Here is an 18,529-nt window from a genome sequence, read left to right as displayed (position 1 = left end):
TTTTTCCACCGGCGACAGGCGCCTGGAGAAAAAAGCACAGATCCTCTGGGTTACAAGGTCCCGCTGGGAGAGGACGGCTCCCGCCCCGTTGTCGGAGGCGTCCACCTCGACGATGAATTGTTGCGAGGGGTCGGGGTGCTTGAGCACCGGGGAGCTGGTGAAGGCCTCTTTGAGGTGGGCGAAGGCTTGGGATGCCGCCGGGGTCCACTGGAACGGGGTGGCTGTGGAGGACTGGCTACCTTACTGTAGTCCCGGATGAAGCGGCGGTAGAAGTTGGCGAACCCTAAGAAGCGCTGAAGCTCCTTACGAGTCGCGGGCGCGGGCCACTCCACCACGGCCTGGATCTTGGCGGGGTCCGGCTGAAGTTGCCCCCGGGCGATGATGTAGCCCAGGAAGGGCACTGAAGAGACGTGGAACTCACATTTTTCGGGCTTGACGTAGAGGCGGTTCTCCAGGAGGCGCTGGAGAACCAGCCGGACATGTCGGCGGTGATCTGGGAGAGAGCGGGAAAAGATGAGAATGTCATCGAGGTAGATAAATACGAACCGGTTCAGCATGTCACGAAATATGTCCGTCATCAGGGCCTGGAAGACGGCGGGGGCGTTGGTGAGGCCGAAGGGCCTCACCAGGTACTCGAAGTGCCCCAGGGGGGTGTGGAACGCCGTCTTCCACTCGTCCCCCTCTCGAATGCGGACCAGGTGGTACGCGTTTCGGAGGTCCAACTTGGAGAAAACCTGGGCCTCGCATAGGGGTTCGAAGGAGGGATCTATGAGGGGGAGCGAAGACTTGTTTTTCACCGTGATTTGGTTCAGGGGCTTGAAGTCGATGCAGGGACGGAGCGAGGAATCCTTCTTTTTGACGAAAAAGAATCCCGCTCCCAAGGGAGAAGAGGAGGGGCGAATGAGCCCGGCTGCCAGGGACTCGCGGATGTAGCTCTCCATCGCCTCCTTCTCTGGCCTGGAGATGTTGTACAGGCGGCAGTTGGGTAGGGGAGCCCCCGGGAGAAGGTTGATGGCGCAGTCGTAGGGCCGATGGGGAGGGAGGGTGCGGGCGAGGTCCTTACTGAAGACCTGGGCGAGGTCGTGGTACTCGGGAGGCACGGTGGAGACGTCGGGCCGAGGAGGCCAGGACAATCAGCTCTTCGAGGGTCGAGGTTTCGTCGCGAACGGCCAGCTTGTCCTTAAGGGCGTCGGTCAGCCCGTTCAAGAAGACCTCGCGGAGAGCCGGCTCGTTCCAGCGGCTCTCGTGGGCCAGGATGCGGAACTCAACCGAGAAGTCCGCTGCCGAGCGGGAGCCTTGTCGGAGGGTGAGCAGTCTTCGGGACGCCTCGCGTCCTTGGACGGGATGGTCAAACACGTGCCGCAGCTCCTGGCAGAACTCCGGGAAGGAGGACATCGCTGGTGACGAAGCCTCCCACAACGCTGTAGCCCATTTGGCGGCGCGGCCGCGGAGCAGGTTTGTCATGTACGCTATCTTGGCCCGGTCGGAGGAATAGCTGTGGGGCTGCAGGTCGAAAACTAGTGACGTGCTGAGGAGGAACTGGCGGCAAGCGCCTAAGTCCCCGGAGTAGGGCTCGGGCGTGGGAACGTGGGGCTCCCGGCTGCACGCGTAGGACGTCGCGGGAGCGGGAGGGGCCGGGGATGCACCGCTAGGGAGGTCGGAGAGGGAAGCGAGTGAGCCCACCTGGTTGGAGAGGTGCGTGATTTGGCGATGGATTGCCTGGAAGGAGCCCGGGAACTCCTGAAGCATCCTCTCGTGGCGCTCGAGCTGGCTGCCTTGGAGGGCGAGCGCCTCTCCGAGGGAATCCGGGGTCGCTGGCTCCATTGGGTTGGCCGGATTATTCTGTCGCGGTTCGGTGAACCGAGTGTGAGGGAAGGAGGACCCAAGAGCGACAGAGATGGTAGGAACAGGGTTTATTGGAGACAGAGGCGGCGCGGCGGGCCGAGCCAGGAGCGCGGCTGCGGGAGCGTGGGTGATCGGGCAGGCGTCGGAGCGGCGAGCACCGGGAGTCGCTGGTGGGCTGGCGGAGGCGCGGCGGGCGCGGCGCGGAAGAGGCGGGTGCGCGGCGTGTCGAGGGGAGCGCTGGCGGGACGAACGCCGGACAGGAACTCGGGATCGGGTGCGGGAAGCTCGGGTCCGGACAGGCTCGGGTCGGCTGGAAGGAGGACAAGAAAGCACGGAGGTCAGACAGGCACGGGGGAACACAGGATCAGGCGAACGAGCAGCGTGTCGGGACATGGGCCAGTACCACGTGAGTTGACGAGATAATCCGGCGTCTGGCTCCTGGCGCGGCTGGATCTTATGCTGGTCATGATTGCTGCTGACGAGCCGCAGGTGCGCAGGAGCCGACGCCCACTTTCTCCGGAGGAGTGCCTGGCTGGGAAAGGTCGCGAACCTGCAAGTAATCAGAACCGCCAGGCCCTCCTCCCAAACCCGAACCGTCACAAGTACAGGCCTGAAGACATCTAAAAACAAATTTTTCATCATAGTGGTAGCGCCACTTACTGGCAAAAGGAAGTAAATATTTCATTTGATTGATTGATTGATTGTTTGTTTTTCTCAGAGCGTTTTAATCAGGTCTACCTCATATCTGTATTTTTATTTTTGGAGTCTTTTGGAGCCATAAGCTAAACCTAACCGAAAGTTTTGAAATATAATATTTATTATAGTCCATGTCCAAATATATCTACTTACTGGTAGCGCCACATACTGGCTAAAGGAAATGTATTTTTTTTGTTTTATTTAGTTTTTTGGCCAGCGGTTACCTAAATATACCTCATACTTGGTCACAAGAGCATTTTGGCCATTATGATGCTACAACACAAAACTCGTGAAAATTCGCGAAAAGCGGTTTCCATGTCAACGCTCCATTGGCTATTAAACAACACGACTTTTGAGGATATAAATTTGCAGCAAAATCATCAAGCCTTGAAGCATCATCAATGTTTTATTAGGTTATTGTGTGATTTTTAAAAATTGGCTCCAAAATTACAACTTATACAGCAGCCCAAGAGCTACAAAAGTCTCTGAAGAACTATTATAAAGTCAAAGGAAGTCAGCCATTTTCAATTTACTTTCAAATTTGGCCCCATTTTTTGGCCTTTTTCTGAGATGACGTTTCATCAAAATAGTTTTGAATTTAATGTACTCCATTAAAAAACAACAACAAAAAAAACCCCAAATAATTATCCAATACCGAGATGCGTAATATCCCAACGTGCCAATGTTGCCACGTCTGCGAGGGCCCTTTATAGCTGCTTGCTTTATATGTACTTGCTTTTGTATTTTAAATTCAATCCTTCACTGCAATTTGTTGGTCTGGAGGTACACCCACACATTCCCTCAATTCATCATGCGCACACTAACGCGGACACGCAGGCAAATGGACATGCACGCTTATGCAATTAAGGGACCGTAACGATTTTACTCTCTCTGTCTCTCCTTTTTTTCCCCCCATCCCTGGAAATATTTTTTGATGGTGTCTCTTGAGAGTTTGTTGACTATTTGATATCCTGCTATAGAGTGTGCGTGCATGTGTGTGCGTGTGTACGCGTACTTGTGTCAGGTTTTCATGGAGGATGGGTAGGAGGAGGACCCAAACGCCGGGAAGCGAGGCAGGGGTAACTTAAATGGTATTTTATTAAGATAAAAAGACAAGGGACTGGGGAAATCGAAAAATACAAAAGTACAAAATAACAGGGATCAACAAAACAAGGACTTGACCTAACTTGAGAAAACAAGCCGGGCATGGAGAACAGACATGAACCACGACAATGGACCAACAAGAACGGAAAGCAAACAAGGAATTAAATAGAAACAATGTAACGAGACCTGGACAAGACTCAAAGAGTTAGAGGAAGCTGATTGGTTCACACTGGGGAGTGAGACGACAAGCACAGGTGAACACAATCAGATTTAACATAAGACACACACCAAACAAGGAAAAACGTGACACTAAATAATAAACCAAAAACAAACACAGACCATGACAACTTGGTGCAAAAAAAACTAAAACAAAACTACATCTTCAATCCACCAGCCAGTTGGATGGTGTGCTGGCCATTATGTTTAGTGATTCAACTCAACTTTTTACACTGAACACGTTTACCAAAGACCCAGTACAACAAAGTTTATGCTTGATAAAAAAAAACAACAACAAAAAAATCATTCCTGCTAAGAAGGTATAGACCAGCATGGTTTTGTAGTATTTTCATACAATTCTTGTTGGTGTTACGAGCAAGACCAGCAGCAAAAGCACAACAAAAGCAGGCAAGCATCAAAAAGGCAAAAAACCTTCAGTCACTGTGCAACCCACTTTACTAACACAACTGAGCCACACGATCATGCAGATGTTGCTATGGGTTTGGTTTTGACAAGCACGAAAAACGAAAAACAAAACCATGCTGGCCAAAACAGTTTATTTTTTTAACAGGGTTACTTTGGGCATCCAGTTCACGAGTAGCGAGCAAAAAAACAAATTAATAATTTTTTTTAACCAGCTCAGGGATGATAGGTTTGTGTGACCTCTCCACAAGTTTATTGCTGCTTCTGTTTGGTAAGCTTGGAGGGATATGAGCGGTGAAAATGAAATATAGCTTTGCCAAACACATGATCACATTGTCTGAAATCACGATTCCGATCAGAAAATTATAAATTGTTCAGCTGTAGTCAGGACTGCCGAGAAGAACATCCCGCTCTTGAGCACTTGCATGCTGCAAAAATTAAGACATGACTTAGTTGGTCGAGCACATCATCCAGAGACCAAAGGACTTGATTCACAACTCTGAAAGTGAAATGTTAAAGTGCCCTTAGGCAAGACTCTAAACCAGGCATCACCAAATGGCGGAACGCGGGATGGTTCGGACCGGACCCATGGCCAATCTATGATGATTTTTTTTCAGGGCGCATTTGCAAACGTTGCTGCAGCAATTCTAGTAAATACGGAAAAGGCATCACTGATTTGAGCGAATCAAATCTTTTGTTTACGATCCACTGCCAATTGCGCAGCAGACCGGAAGAGAGTGCTGCTGACAGTATGCCTTGCTAAAAAGTTAGCGAAGTCGATGCATCTCGTTTTAAATGAATGGACGGAGAAATTTAGTTTCGTTCTGGCTGCAGCCAATTCAAAACCAGTGTGCATCATGTGCTCCGAAACCGTCGCAACATTGCGAAGCGCCACTACAAAACAAAGCACCGCCCTTTTGTGCACAGTTATCCGCTGAGGTTTGAGGTGAGCGCATGCAAAAACATCGAACTTTGAGTGCAGTACAACAGATTTTTACATTTTCATTTGCATACCGCTGGGATATTCAGTAAAAGTATCATGGATTTTGGGGGAACATAAAAAAACGTTCAAGTGATGGGGAAGTTGTGAAGGAGGGCTTAAATGTGGTTGCACAAACGTTATTTAAAGGAAAACACAAAGGCCAGATGTTTGACATAATCTACCAAATCCCAATGGCCCTGACTCCATTCCAACCCACATTTAAGTCACTGGCAGGGCAGTCACAAACTCATTTTTCTCATTAAGAGAAGTTAAAAAAATATTCAAAAGAAAAAGTGGTGTCAAAGCTCATTTTGAATTAGTTTTTCATGAGGACAGCCATTTTTATTGATTGTGTACTGAACATGTTGACCTGTTTTACTTTCCGTTTTTTTTAGGCTGATAACTCTTTGATTTGAGAAAAAAAAGGTAAAAGCGCTCTGTTGAAAATGACTAAATATTGAAACTATATAAAAATGCGAACATAGGCTAGACATTTCGGGAAATTGGACTTTGGTTCGGACCATTTAATTGGAAGAAATTTTCGTCGTGGACCTCTGTGACTTTTAATTGAATACCTCTGCTCTAAAGAGTACATTGCCTTTGTTTCCTTTGCCACTGCACTGTAAATGAGAAACTGTTCACAATTACTTTACTTTAAACAAACAATAAAGGGAATACAAGCTTTTTGTCCATTTCTCCCAATTTTGCACGACTCTGTTGTGACATTGTACCATATTCATTGTCACTTTTTCATGCTTTGTTATTGCATATTGGTTGTTGGTCTTTACTACTGTAATGTACTTTTATATCCACTATTATGAACATTTTAGTAATTCCCTTTAAATAACTATGAGGGAATTGGAGACTAAAAAAGTGACCAGCCTATGTGTTGAAATTCGAATGTAACGAGGTATTGTCCTGGGGGACAAAAGGCTTGACCAGTATTTATGGCAGGCCTTCCAGGATGTGAAGAGCACTCGAGGTGATAGTAGCAGTCTGGTTGGCATCAGAAGGCCACTTCAAAGAGCAACCATATCTGCTCTCACCGAAGTGGGCTTCCGGGGTAAAGTTGAAGACTTGTAGAATGAGAATGCATATGTAACAAGGTAAAATTAGATATTCATGTCCTGTGTGGCCATTCCCTATAACAGAGGTATTCAATTAAAAGTCACAGAGGTCCACGACTAAAATTTCTTCCAATTAAAAGGTCCGAACCAAAGTCCAACTTCCCTCAATGTCTAGCCTATGTTTACATTTTTATATAGTTTCAATATTTAGTCATTTTCAACAGAGCGCACTTATATACTAAATATTTAGCAATGTTCCCATTAAACACCTTTGCCAGTCAAACTAATTTCAGGCGTGTATTTCACATTCAAGAAAATGTGGCTTCAGGAACTTAAGGGTGCCACTTCCAGGAAAAAAACTGTAAAGTATCTCCTGCAGAACTATATCAAGTGCTAAGCATTGAGTTAACATCTTTTACCTTTTTTTTCTCAAATCAAAGAGTTATTGTCATGACCCGTGTCGGGCATGTCAGTGTTTTTGTTATTTTCTTCCCTCCTTCCTGCCATGTGCTTTTCTGTTATTGTTTTGTCAGCTGTGTAGGGGCGTTTCCCTCTCAGCCTTTTCTCCTCACCAGCCACGCACCTGTTCCCTGTTAATCATCACGCACCTGATTCCCATCTGCTCCCCTGATCACTCGGTCTATTTAAACCTCCCAGACCGACAATGCAGTGTCGGGTCATTTGCCGCTCTTCATGGACTTCCACGACCGCGTTTGTTTCCCTGCCAAGTTCATGCTCTCCGCCCTGGTCTCCTGTCCCTGTCCGCTTAGTTTGTTCCCGTCTCGTTTTGTTCCTTGTCCTTTTGCCCGTTCAGTCTTGTTTAGTTTGCCTTGTTATTTTTCACCCTGCCACGTTGTTTGTCCCTGTTTGAGCTTTTCAATAAATCCCCTTTAAGTTACACCTTCCACTGCTTCCTCGCATCTTGGGTCCTCCCCCCTCCTCGCCGCAAGGCGATCCTGACAGATATCAGCGTAAAAAAAAAACGGAAAGCCTAACTATCCAAGTAAACCAGGTCAACGTGCGGTCCGCCATTTGGTGATGCCCGCCCTATAAGAAGGGAAGGCCAGAGAGAGGGGACACCTTTCCCTTTTTCTTTTTGGGGAGACTTCTTTTGCATCAGCATGTGACGAGAATAAAATCTCTTTCTAACCAAAATGACTGTGTCAGAGAAGTTTTTTCCATCACCAATTCTACCATGCTCGGCGACCTGCCTGGAGGGAAGCTGAGCCAGACCCACACATCAACAACAAAATATACCACACTACCGCACTACCAGTCACTTTAAATTGCTTTAGGACTCTCTGGATCATTTGGACAATCGTCATTTTATCAATTCCATCATTGTTATGTTTCTGGCCCAGGGGAACCCGAAACATAAATCCATTAAATGCTCACCCTACGTGCTCCTTCCCCAAAGTAGGCCAATGTGCAGGAAAATTATTTTTCAAAGTGTACTTTAACTTCTGAGAGGGAAATATGCCAACACAACAAGCAAAACCAATGTAAGAACCCTATATTCTGTCAACAAAATGAAAAAAATCAAAGGCAAACTCCTAACCTACCTCCTACCTTATAAACATGAGAAAACAACGGCAAAGAAACCAGCGTCTCCCTCCTATCAAGGTACACACGGATAGTGCTCGGCTCGCATGGTCCCAACATGGTTGTTGGCACTCAAAACAGTGTCTGGCCAGGTTGGAAGATGGCAGGCTTGAAAGAGAGCGAGAGAGAGGCTGCCAGCGCTTGATGATTTAAAAAAGCTTGCAACCCTCCTCTGACCAATCCCACGATGGCAATCGCCTGCACCAGCCAATCAGCAGATCAGACCTGTTGGCAAACTGGACAAACTTGCATGTCCACAAACACACACACTGAAAAAGCCATTATTTCCAACAAAAAAATAAATAAATAAATGTAAAAAAAATTAACAGATGACTAGGGTCATAATCATAATACAAGACACTCTACATTTCTCATTGGATCTCTGTACTTATGTGTTGGTGTCCTAATTGTACATTTTGTTTGCTTTAGTATTACAGTGGGTCCACCTACAGGTGATAAATTCATTGTGTATTTTATTATGGCAAACACTGAAATAAAAGGTGTGGCGAAGTTTGAAGGGAATTTTTTTTTAGCTAATTTGGAATTAGGCTCTAACATAATGAAATGTGTAAAAAATTAAAAACTGTGTTTTCTTTCCAGCTGCATAGTTTAAATAATTTATAACTTGGCAAATTTAGTGATATTGCATAATTTTGCCCTGAACACACAATTACTTAGAGTAATGTGCCACGATAAAGTATTTGGCACTAATTGCTATTGAGAAGACAAACTGGTTTGTCCTCTTGGCAAAGACACTTTGACCTTCATCCTGTACACCACCCAGCCCCATGTTGCCAGGTCGATTAAAAAGGAAAAAAAAAAAACAGAGCGTATACTCAGTTGTTTGAAAACATGTTAGGACTCCAAATACAAGCGCATAAGATTCCAGCGGCGGTGATCTTTTACGCGCTCTATTCACTTAAAAATGACTCAATTAACTGGTGAATTACAACATGGCAGCAACAAGAAGGAATTCTGCTTGGCAATACCCACCTAATGAATCACCATCTGTAATTGTGTGAAATTTAAAAATCAATTAAAACCCCCACCTTAGCAAGGGCCCTACCTTAATAGGGGTGTGATTTAAGCCCTCTATTAATGACTGTGAAGCGACAGATGGTACACAGAAGCTGGACCGACACCAAACCGAGAGAGGCTCCAAGAGCAAACTTACCGTATTTTTACAGCCAAAAGACGCGCCGTGTCAAAGGGCGCAGTACCAGTGGAGGGTGCTATTTCTGTATTTGATACATAGATAGACCGCACCGTCTCATTGGGCGCGAACAGAACCGAGCAACCGAGTAGTCGCACTAGCTGCTCAGTCGTGCTAGCGTGTTTTTAAAATGGCAGCGGGAGTTCAGTGGTACTTTATTTAAGCTTTTAACAACGTGCTGAAGTTGTCCTCATCCAAAAATGCACCAATTCCTTGTCTTCTGTATCCAAGAAAAACAGCTGGACACGTTCTCCACCAAACACGAGAGTCATTATCAGTCTGCCTCGCCGGCTCGCTGCGGCGCAGCCCCTCAGATGGGATGCCGACACAATGCCGGTGTGAGCAAGTCACTAATCAACAAACGATGTGCGGTCACGGAGTTACAGCAAAACTAAAACTATCACCCCAAATCAACTGAATAGCATAATAGTGTAGGCCCAGCAAAATTACACCTCCCAGATTACCATACAATAGCTTAGTTAACATGCATGCACACTAAAACAGAAGATAGCATGGCTAGCATGGCTAGCTGTTTTTAAAAAGGCAACAGGAGCAAAACTGAGTTTGGTTGTATTTTATTTAACAATGTACTCACATTAATATTGATCAGTCATCCACAAATCCTTCAAAATCATCATCTTCCGTATCAAACAGTTGGGCAAGTTCTCCCACAAACACGCCAGGTTCCCTCTCGTCGTTGTCCAATTCTTTGTCGCTGCTGAGCGGCTCTTCGGATGTAATGCCGGCTTTCGCGAAAGCTCTTACAATAGAGCTAGCAGACACGTTCGTCCAAGCACCTACACTCCACTCGCAAATTGCGGCATAACTTGCTCTTCGCTGTCTCCCAGTCTTTGTGAAGCTGTGTTCGCACTCCGCCATCCATCGCTCCCACGCAGCACGCAACTTCACTTTGAACGCCCTGTTTATACTAATGTCGATTGGTTGGAGTTCCTTTGTCAAGCCTCCCGGGATGATGGCAAGCTCTGAGTTCATATGGGTGACTTGGTTTTTCACAGCGGCTGTCAGATGGGCACGCATGGAGTCACAGACCAACAGCGACGGTGACGCGTGGAAAAAACCACCGGGTCTCTTTACGTACACCTCACTCAGCCACTCTCTCATTTTGTCCTCGTCCATCCAGCCCTTTTAATTGGCCTTGATGATAACGCCGGCAGGAAACTTCTCTTTAGGCAGCGTCTTCCGCTTAAAAATCACCATAGGTGGCAATTTTTGTCCGTTAGCATGGCAAGCTAGGACAACAGTAAAAGCCGACTTCTCGTGTCCCGTTGTGCGGATTGCTACCGTGCTGACCCCCTTCTTCTCCACAGTGCGGTTCGCCGGGATGTCGAAAGTCAGCGGCACCTCGTCCATGTTGGTGATGTGGCTGGGCTGGATACGTTTGTCTGCAATCTTTTTGCTGCAGTAAGAGCGGAAGGCGACCATCTTCTCCTTGTAATTAGAATTAGAATTAGAATTAGAAATCCCTTTATTGTCATTGTACTCAAGAGTGCAACGAGATTAGAGAGCTCAGTCTATTGGTCCTCGATTTGATGCATCTGTAGCGCCTGCCAGAGGGCATCAGGTCGAACAGGTGGGAGTTTGGGTGGGTATTGTCTTTGACGATGTTGAGAGCCCTTCTGAGGCACCGGGCGGTGTAGATGTCCGACAGTGAGGGGAGAGGGCAGCCAATAATCCTTTGCGCTGTTTTGACTGTCCTCTGGAGCCTCACTCTGTCCGCCTCAGTGCAGCCGCTGTACCAGGTGGAGACACAGTACGTCAACAGGCTCTCGATGGACGAGTGGTAGAAGGCCAGCAGCAGCTTCCTGTCCAGGTTGAATTTCCTGAGGACTCTCAGGAAGTGCAGACGCTGGTGGACCTTCTTTACCACTGCTGTGGTGTTGTGAGTCCAAGAAAGGTCATTGGAGATCTGTACTCCCAGGAACTTGAACGTGTGGACCCTCTCCACACACACGCCTTCGATGCAGAGGGGGGGCGGTACCGTCTTGTTCCTCCTGAAGTCGACGACGATCTCCTTTGTTTTTGCAATGTTGAGTTGCAGTCTGTTGTCCTCGCACCAAGCCGTCAGTCTCTGGACCTCCTCTCTGTAGGCTGTCTTGTCACCTTCCGAGATCAGACCGACCACTGTCGGGTCGTCAGCAAACTTGACGATGGTGTTGTTACCGTGGGCCGGGCTGCAGTCGTAGGTGTAGAGGGTGTATCGGAGAGGGCTCAGCACGCATCCTTGAGGGGAACCGGTGCTCAGCGTGCGGGTGGAGGACGTGTAGGGGCCGAGCAACACAGTCTGGGGTCTGTTGGTCAGAAAGTCCTTAATCCAGATGCGTGTGAGGGCAGGGAGGCCGAGAATGTCCAGTTTGGCGACGAGGATGTCTGGGATGATCGTGTTGAATGCCGAGCTGTAGTCCACAAAGAGCATCCTTGCATAGCTCTGCTGTTGTTCCAGGTGGCCCAGCACAACATGCAGAGCAGTGTCGATGGCGTCCTCAGTGGATCTGTTAGCCCGGTATGCAAACTGGTAGGGGTCCAGAGTGGGAGGAAGGCAGTCCCTGATGTGCTGGAGAACCAGCCTCTCGAAGCACTTCATGATGACTGGTGTGAGAGCAACAGGACGGTAGTCATTCTGGTGGATGGCGGGTGACTAATCCTCTGGGAGTTGCTGTGCGACGGTCGTCTTTGCCCGGATGGATAGATGGCGCCGTTTCATAAAGCGAAAACTCCAAGACGCCCCTCCTTGGAAATGTTCGATGTTCAATTCGCCAGCAAGCATTACTGCCCTCTGTCGAATGGTGATGGTAGATACGCTTCTCCCAGCTGTTCTGTGAGCAGCAATCCATTGCTCGAGCTGGTCTTCCAACACGGGCCACCTTGCCTTGCTTCCACGAAAACTCAGTGTAGTTTTCTTGACTTGGCGGAGTCTGTCTTCCTGCTTCCTCCACTTGCGAACCATGGATTCGTTGATTTTTAATTCCCTCGCAGCTGCTCGATTCCCATGAACATTGGCGTAGCTGATAGCTTTCCACTTGCAAACCATCGATTCGTTGATTTTTATTTCCCTCGCAGCTGCTCGATTCCCATGAACATTTGCGTAGCTGATAGCTTGTAGCTTGATCTGTGCTTCGTAAGAGTGTCTCTTCATTGATGTCATTTTTGCTGATTAATTGCCTGAGCAACGTGTTGCACCTGGTATATATAGGGGCATCGGGGCTGCTTTGCACTGGGGGCGTGCCTTTGCATTGTCATTCACGCCCATCTCCCCTCTCACGTCCGCCTGTTGTCGTTCACGCCCATTGTTCCCCTCTCACGCCCCCTGCTGTCGTTAGCCACGCCCGCCTTCTCTCTCTCTATAAGCGGTGTGCAGGCAGTAAATGTTCGCAGTCAGCCCAGCGGTGCACTTGTTGCACTTGGTCCACATAATAGGCGCTCCACCTCAAAAGGCGCCCTGGCTTTTTTGGATGAGTTTTAGGACTTTAAAGTGCGCCTTATGACTGCGAAAATATGATAAGTAGTGATGGGTAGATGAGGCATCCTGTATCGTTTCGACACAGTGACACAATGTATTGACACTGTGTTGACACTGTGTTGCTGAATACTGACACCTGGTGGACTTGCAGGAAACATTTGACAGGGTCATCTGACACTGATCTGTCAAACTAATTTTATCCAATTCCATTGATTCGCGACGTGATGTGCTTTTATATATCCTATTTCGTATTACTTTCCATCGCACTAATTATTCTCTTATCTAATTTATATATTTAACTGAATTATTGTTGTAATGCACTGGGGAGGGGAGCTCTCTAATCTCGTTGCACACTTGAGTACAATGACAAAGGGATTTCTAATTCTGATTAGGCATTTGCTTTCACATTATTTTTACATACACGCAATTTCATAAAAAAATCTTTGATATTCGAGACGCAGTTGATAAATTAAGAGAACATCTGTCTGAATGCCCAAGTAAAATTGTTGTGAATGACAATGGACTCATTGTAATTAAAGATTTTTATTCAAAAGAAATTAGTTTCTCCAGCGTTTTGTTATTCAGTCTATGGACTTCCAGTATAAGAGCGGGTCTTCCGTACGTGCAACATGTCCTGCTGACATATAGCGCTGCACCTCTGAGTGCGCATCAACAGTGACGTCTTCCATCTTGCGGATATTTAATGCAAAGTAACGCGCCAATAACTCGATGCTTGTTTTGCGCGTCCATCCTGTTGACAGATGCGCTTCCTTATGAACACAGTTTGGCGCGCGACCGCTGTGTCGACACGATTCTGGTAGTGGTCACGTGACTTTCTCAAAGCAGTACGTGCACCGACATGGGGTTTGCCCTGGAAACTCGGCGCGCGCATCGACGCCTCAGTGTCGCTGGACCCAGTGCTTGCACTGGTGAGTACTTTCTCCATCTTGAAGTGTTTTCAGTAGTGATGGGTAGATAATAATAATATTGCCTTTATTAGTCCCACAATGGGGAAATTTGAGATTCGAACCCAGGCCTTCTGGGGAGACTGGGTCCGGAACGCGGCGCCTTAGACCACTCGGCCATCCTGGCATCCTGTATCGTTTCGACACAGTGACACAATCTATTGACACTGTGTTGACACTGTGTTGCTGAATACTGACACCTGGTGGACTTGCAAGAAACATTTGACAGGGTCATCTGACACTGATCTGTCAAACTAATTTTATCCAATTCCATTGATTAGCGACGTGATGTGTTTTTATATATCCTATTTCGTATTACTTTCATCGCACTAATTATTCTCTTATTTATCTAATTTATATATTTAACTGAATTATTGTTGTATTGCACTGGAGAGGGGAGCTCTCTAATCTCGTTGCATACTTGAGTACAATGACAAAGGGATTTCTGATTAGGCATTTGCTTTCACATTATTTTTACATACACGCAATTTCACCAAAAAAATATTTGATATTCGAGACACAGTTGATAAATTAAGTGAACATCTGTCTGAATGCCCAAGTAAAAGTGTTGTGAATGACAATGGACTCATTGTAATTAAAGATTTTTATTTTAAAAAATTCGTTTCTCCAGCGTTTTGTTATTCAGTCTATTTCTTTTTTTGAGGCAATTTCCCCCGCCTTTGAGAAGATCCTCTCACAAGGCACTGAAGAGGCCGTGTGCACAACGCCTGTGTGGCTAATATAAATAGATGAGGGAACGGTGCCTCCATGGACTTCCAGTATAAGAGCGAGTCTTCCGTACGTGCAACGTGTCCTGCTGACATGTAGCGCTGCACCTCTGAGTGCGCATCAACAGTGACGTCTTCCATCTTGCGGATATTTAACGCAAAGTAACGCGCCAATAACTCGATGCTTGTTTTGAGCGTCCATCCTGTTGACAGATGCGCTTCCTTATGAACACAGTTTGGCGCGCGACCGCTGTGTCGACATGATTCTGGTAGTGGTCACGTGACTTTCTTAAAGCTGTACGCGCACCGACACGGGGTTTGCCCTGGAAGTTTGGCGCGCGCATCGACGCCTCAGTGTCGCTGGACCCATCACTGGTTTTCAGGGAACACACCATTAATGTTGGAGCCATTTGATGTTATACTTTGCCTAATGGAGTAAAGTAGTATATGCATTTTGACCCAGGTCAAAGTGTGCATTACTTCATGCACTTTGGCAAGCTTGTCCAAAGTAGTGGTAAAGCAGGGGCGTGTATTTGGGGCCGGCAGGGGAGGCAGAGCCTGGTCTCCCCAGTATGTGAAGAGAAAAAAAAATAACAACAAACTAAAGACCAAATAATGATTTTTTTTTTTTCTAATTTTTGTTCTCTAGCCCTTGTTTCACATTCAGGATAGTACAATAATTTCACTTAAATAGTCATTAAAATTGAATTAAATTTTGGTACTTCTGTTCAAGTACATGGGCAAGAAGGGAAGAGCCTCTGCTGCTGTCATGGCTTCCTTGGTGCTTCAAGCATCCACGCACAGTTTAATTGACGTTAACATTATCCTCACACAAAAGCAGGCTCATTTCCAAATGTATTTTAGAATATCAAATAAAATGCTGGTGGAGCTTACCTGGTGCTACACAGATTTCGGCCGGAGCCAAAGCACCTCATTCCTCTGGTGTTGCACCATCCCTGCACAAGAGACATTGCTGTTTCTCTTTATATCGACAATACACATTCTTTCAATAACACGATTACTCCATACGCTGATTTTCAATAGTTTGATGTGGGCATTAACAACTTAAATGATGAGGGAGTATGGAGTGCGGGGACCACAATTTTTCATCATTACCACTGGGGGGGGGGTCACATAGGACCACACACTTCCCACCATATGTATGAAAAAAATGCCATTTTAAATAAGGAAAAAATATGTGCTCTTAACATATTTCATAAACTGTACATTTCAGTGCAGGTTTAAAAGACACATCCTTCAACATCAAAGTAATACAACATGATTTTTTTTCATTCCAGTGGAAAGGGCTCACGTGCATAAAAACTGCAATTCAGGAGGGCACAAAACAGCTGAACAGCAAACAAACATTAGGCGTAAGAATGCATTTTGTGCATTTTTTTTAAACAAATATCAACCCAATTATATTGACGTACTATGCCAGGGGTGTCAAACTCCAGTCCTCGAGGGCCGGTGTCCTTCAAGTTTTCCATCTCCCCCGGCTGCAATACACCTGATTCAATTGAAGAGGATACATATCATGCAGGCTTCTTTAGAGCTTGCTGATGAGCTGATCATTTGAATCAGGTGGGTTGCAGCCGGGAGAGATTGAATCATGCAGGAAAGCGGCCCTCTAGGACTGGATGTTGACACACCTGTACTATGGCCTTGAGGTCATTCCAAATCTGCAAAAACTTAATAGGGCTGCTCAAGCTGTAATATAATGCAGTATCAGATCGGCGCAAATATTGCATATCAGCCTAATATATTTAATGAATGTGTGTGACATTAATTAGTCTCTCTGATTCAAGAATGTACGCATGCATTATGGAATGTTTGGAGTTTGCAGTGTGTTCCCTGAAAAAAGGAAAAAAATAAAAACATACAAATATTTAAGTAAACCGTCACAGTCAATATTGAGGATTTGATCAATTAAAAAAATATTCAGGTGGTGTCACATGAAAATTTTACCTACTATGTATGTTATTAAGACAAAGCAAACCCATTGTTAATGGTTCTTCTAATTTCAAATAATGAAGATGGATTAATTGCAGACTACAAAGAATCCTTTCCGTTTAACCTGAAGATTTTACCTTTCTGTAAATCATACTTATACATTGGAACATAGCATATTTTTTATTTTTATGAAAGATTTTAAAATTGACCTAATGCTGATTTTTGAAGGAGGGACTGGTTAGCATGATGGCCTCGCAGTGCAGAGGTCATGGGATCGATTCCAGGTCCGGCCTTCCTGCATGTTCTCCTGTGACTGTGTGAGTTTCCTCCGGGTACTCCGGTTTCCTCCTACGTTCCAAAAATATGCATGGCAGGTTGATTGGACACTCTAAATTGCCCCTAGGTGTGCGTGTGAGCACGGATGTTTGTTCGTCTATGTGTGCCCTGCGATTTGCTGGGAACCAGTTCAGGGTGTCCCCTGACGACAGCTGGGATAGGCTCCAGCAGCCCTGCGACCCTTGTAAGGAGAAGCGGTTCTGACAATGGATGGATAGTTACAAGTGGAACATTAAAAAACATTCAAGAAAAAAAAAAATAATTTGAGACATTTAAAGAAAGTACAGAAATTAAAGATAGCTACTAAAATTACTTGAACTTAGAGTGCAATCAAAAGATTTTTACAATTTTATTCCAATTTAAAAGGCATGGGAATGTAGCACAATAACTTAAGAAACCTTTTATTGTTAAGTTATTTTTTTTGTTGGCCCATATGGCTAAAATTGTACTTCAAACAATAAGGGAAACTTGTTCTGGACCTTGTAGTGTATATGAGATAATGGGGCACCTGTACTGTAAGGACCGAGATGTAAAGTCGTGATGATTGTTGGCAGGGCATCCCGCTAGAGCAGTGATTCTCAAATAGTGGGGCGTGCCTCCCTGGCGGGGCGCAGTGCGATGCTGAGGGGGCACGTGGGACCCTTGGGAACATGCTTTGTTCCCGCCGTAGTACGGCTGAACGATGCATCGTTTTGGGACCGAAAAAGGCGATGTCAGACAATGCGGGATTGAGCTTGTCAAAGCTGTTTGTGCCCCTAGTTCACGCAGTACTGATTAAAAAAAAAGCGTCGCCCTGTCACGCAGTACCGATTTTTACAAAAAAAAAAAAAAAAAAAAAAAAAAAAAGGCACCCTATCGCTCGTTGTCCTGGAAGTGATTTCTTTCGTCGCTACTTAAAATGCTCTGCGCCAAGCTATCTTGCGCCGCTGCAGAACGGTCTTTTTTTAAATTATATGTGAGTCCGTGCACAGCAGCAACAAGCTACGTGATTGTGATGGCAAATAAACGACTCCGCAAACAAGTAGTGTTCTAAACGAGGAGGCGAGCAAGGAGGCGCCAAGCGCGCTAATCGCTAAAATGAATTGCTTCGATGTACGCTCAACATTTAACAGAAGTCTGACTCGAACCGCGTTTGAGCGGAGAGTCAGCAGCTATGAACAGAAATGTTGTATTGCAACCATTACGTATCTAAACATAAAATAAGACGACAGCTACGTTAGCAATTTAGCAGACGCTCTCAGGACGGAACACGGAAATGGCTGACGTCATCACGACAAAGAGGTCCGACATCAAACTTATCCATCCATCCATCTTCTCTACCGCATCTCCTCACTAGGGTCGCGGGGAGTGCTGGAGCCTATCCCAGCTATCTTCGGGCAGTAGGCGGGGGACACCCTGAACTGGTTGCCAGCCAATTGCAGGGCACACAGAGACGAACAACCATCCGCACTCACACTCATCCCTAGGGGCAATTTAGAGTGTTCAATCGGCCTGCCATGCATGTTTTTGGAATGTGGGAGGAAACCGGAGTACCCGGAGGAAACCCACACAGGCACGGGGAGAACATGCAAACTCCACACAGGATGGCCGGGATCGAATCCACGCCCGATGTTGTCTCTCACTGTGAGGCCATCGTGCTAACCAGTCGGCCACCGTGCCGCCCATCAAACTTATTATAAAGATAAAAAAAACATATAGTAAATATATTAAAACTATTGCTTTATGTTATTTATATAGAATTTTTCTCTAAAATCGCCCTGGCTCTTTTTGTCTTTTCTATATTATATACATAATAACTTTTTGGTGTGTTCATGTTAATAAAGTTAAAAAAACAAAACAAAAACGTACAGTAAATATTTATCATCATATTTATCAATATTTGCACAACAGTACTGAGTTTCGAGATCTTTACAATCATCGT

At 45.9% G+C, this 18,529-nt stretch overlaps 1 protein-coding gene across 1 annotated transcript; it reads right to left on the bottom strand.

The window, feature by feature from the left end:
- Positions 1 to 922: 922 nt before the first annotated feature.
- On the bottom strand, positions 923 to 16,322 carry LOC148335937 (uncharacterized). The gene is made up of 4 exons (XM_088298987.1): positions 16,319 to 16,322; positions 15,214 to 15,249; positions 2,249 to 2,465; positions 923 to 2,155 (listed from the first exon to the last, which is right to left on the bottom strand). Exons 1-4 carry the CDS (start codon positions 16,320 to 16,322, stop codon positions 1,060 to 1,062), a joined length of 1,353 nt encoding a protein of 450 aa, XP_088155113.1. The 3' UTR covers positions 923 to 1,059.
- Between the last annotated feature and the right edge of the window lie 2,207 nt (positions 16,323 to 18,529).

This window comes from Idiotropiscis lumnitzeri, chromosome 6 (assembly GCF_059441095.1).
Source record: "Idiotropiscis lumnitzeri isolate Australia: NSW breed Sydney's pygmy pipehorse chromosome 6, RoL_Ilum_1.0, whole genome shotgun sequence".
Classification (NCBI taxonomy): Eukaryota; Metazoa; Chordata; class Actinopteri; order Syngnathiformes; family Syngnathidae; genus Idiotropiscis; species Idiotropiscis lumnitzeri.
Note: the sequence above shows the minus strand (reverse complement) of the source record. Positions and strands in the feature narration are given on the sequence as shown.

Coding starts and splice junctions, on each gene's coding strand:
- LOC148335937 (XM_088298987.1), bottom strand. Junction 2,466..15,213: donor CGAAATCTGTGTAGCACCAG/GTAAGCTCCACC, acceptor ATTTGTTTTTAG/ATGTCTTCAGGCCTGTACTT. Junction 2,156..2,248: donor TTATCTCGTCAACTCACGTG/GTACTGGCCCAT, acceptor TCCTCCTTCCAG/CCGACCCGAGCCTGTCCGGA.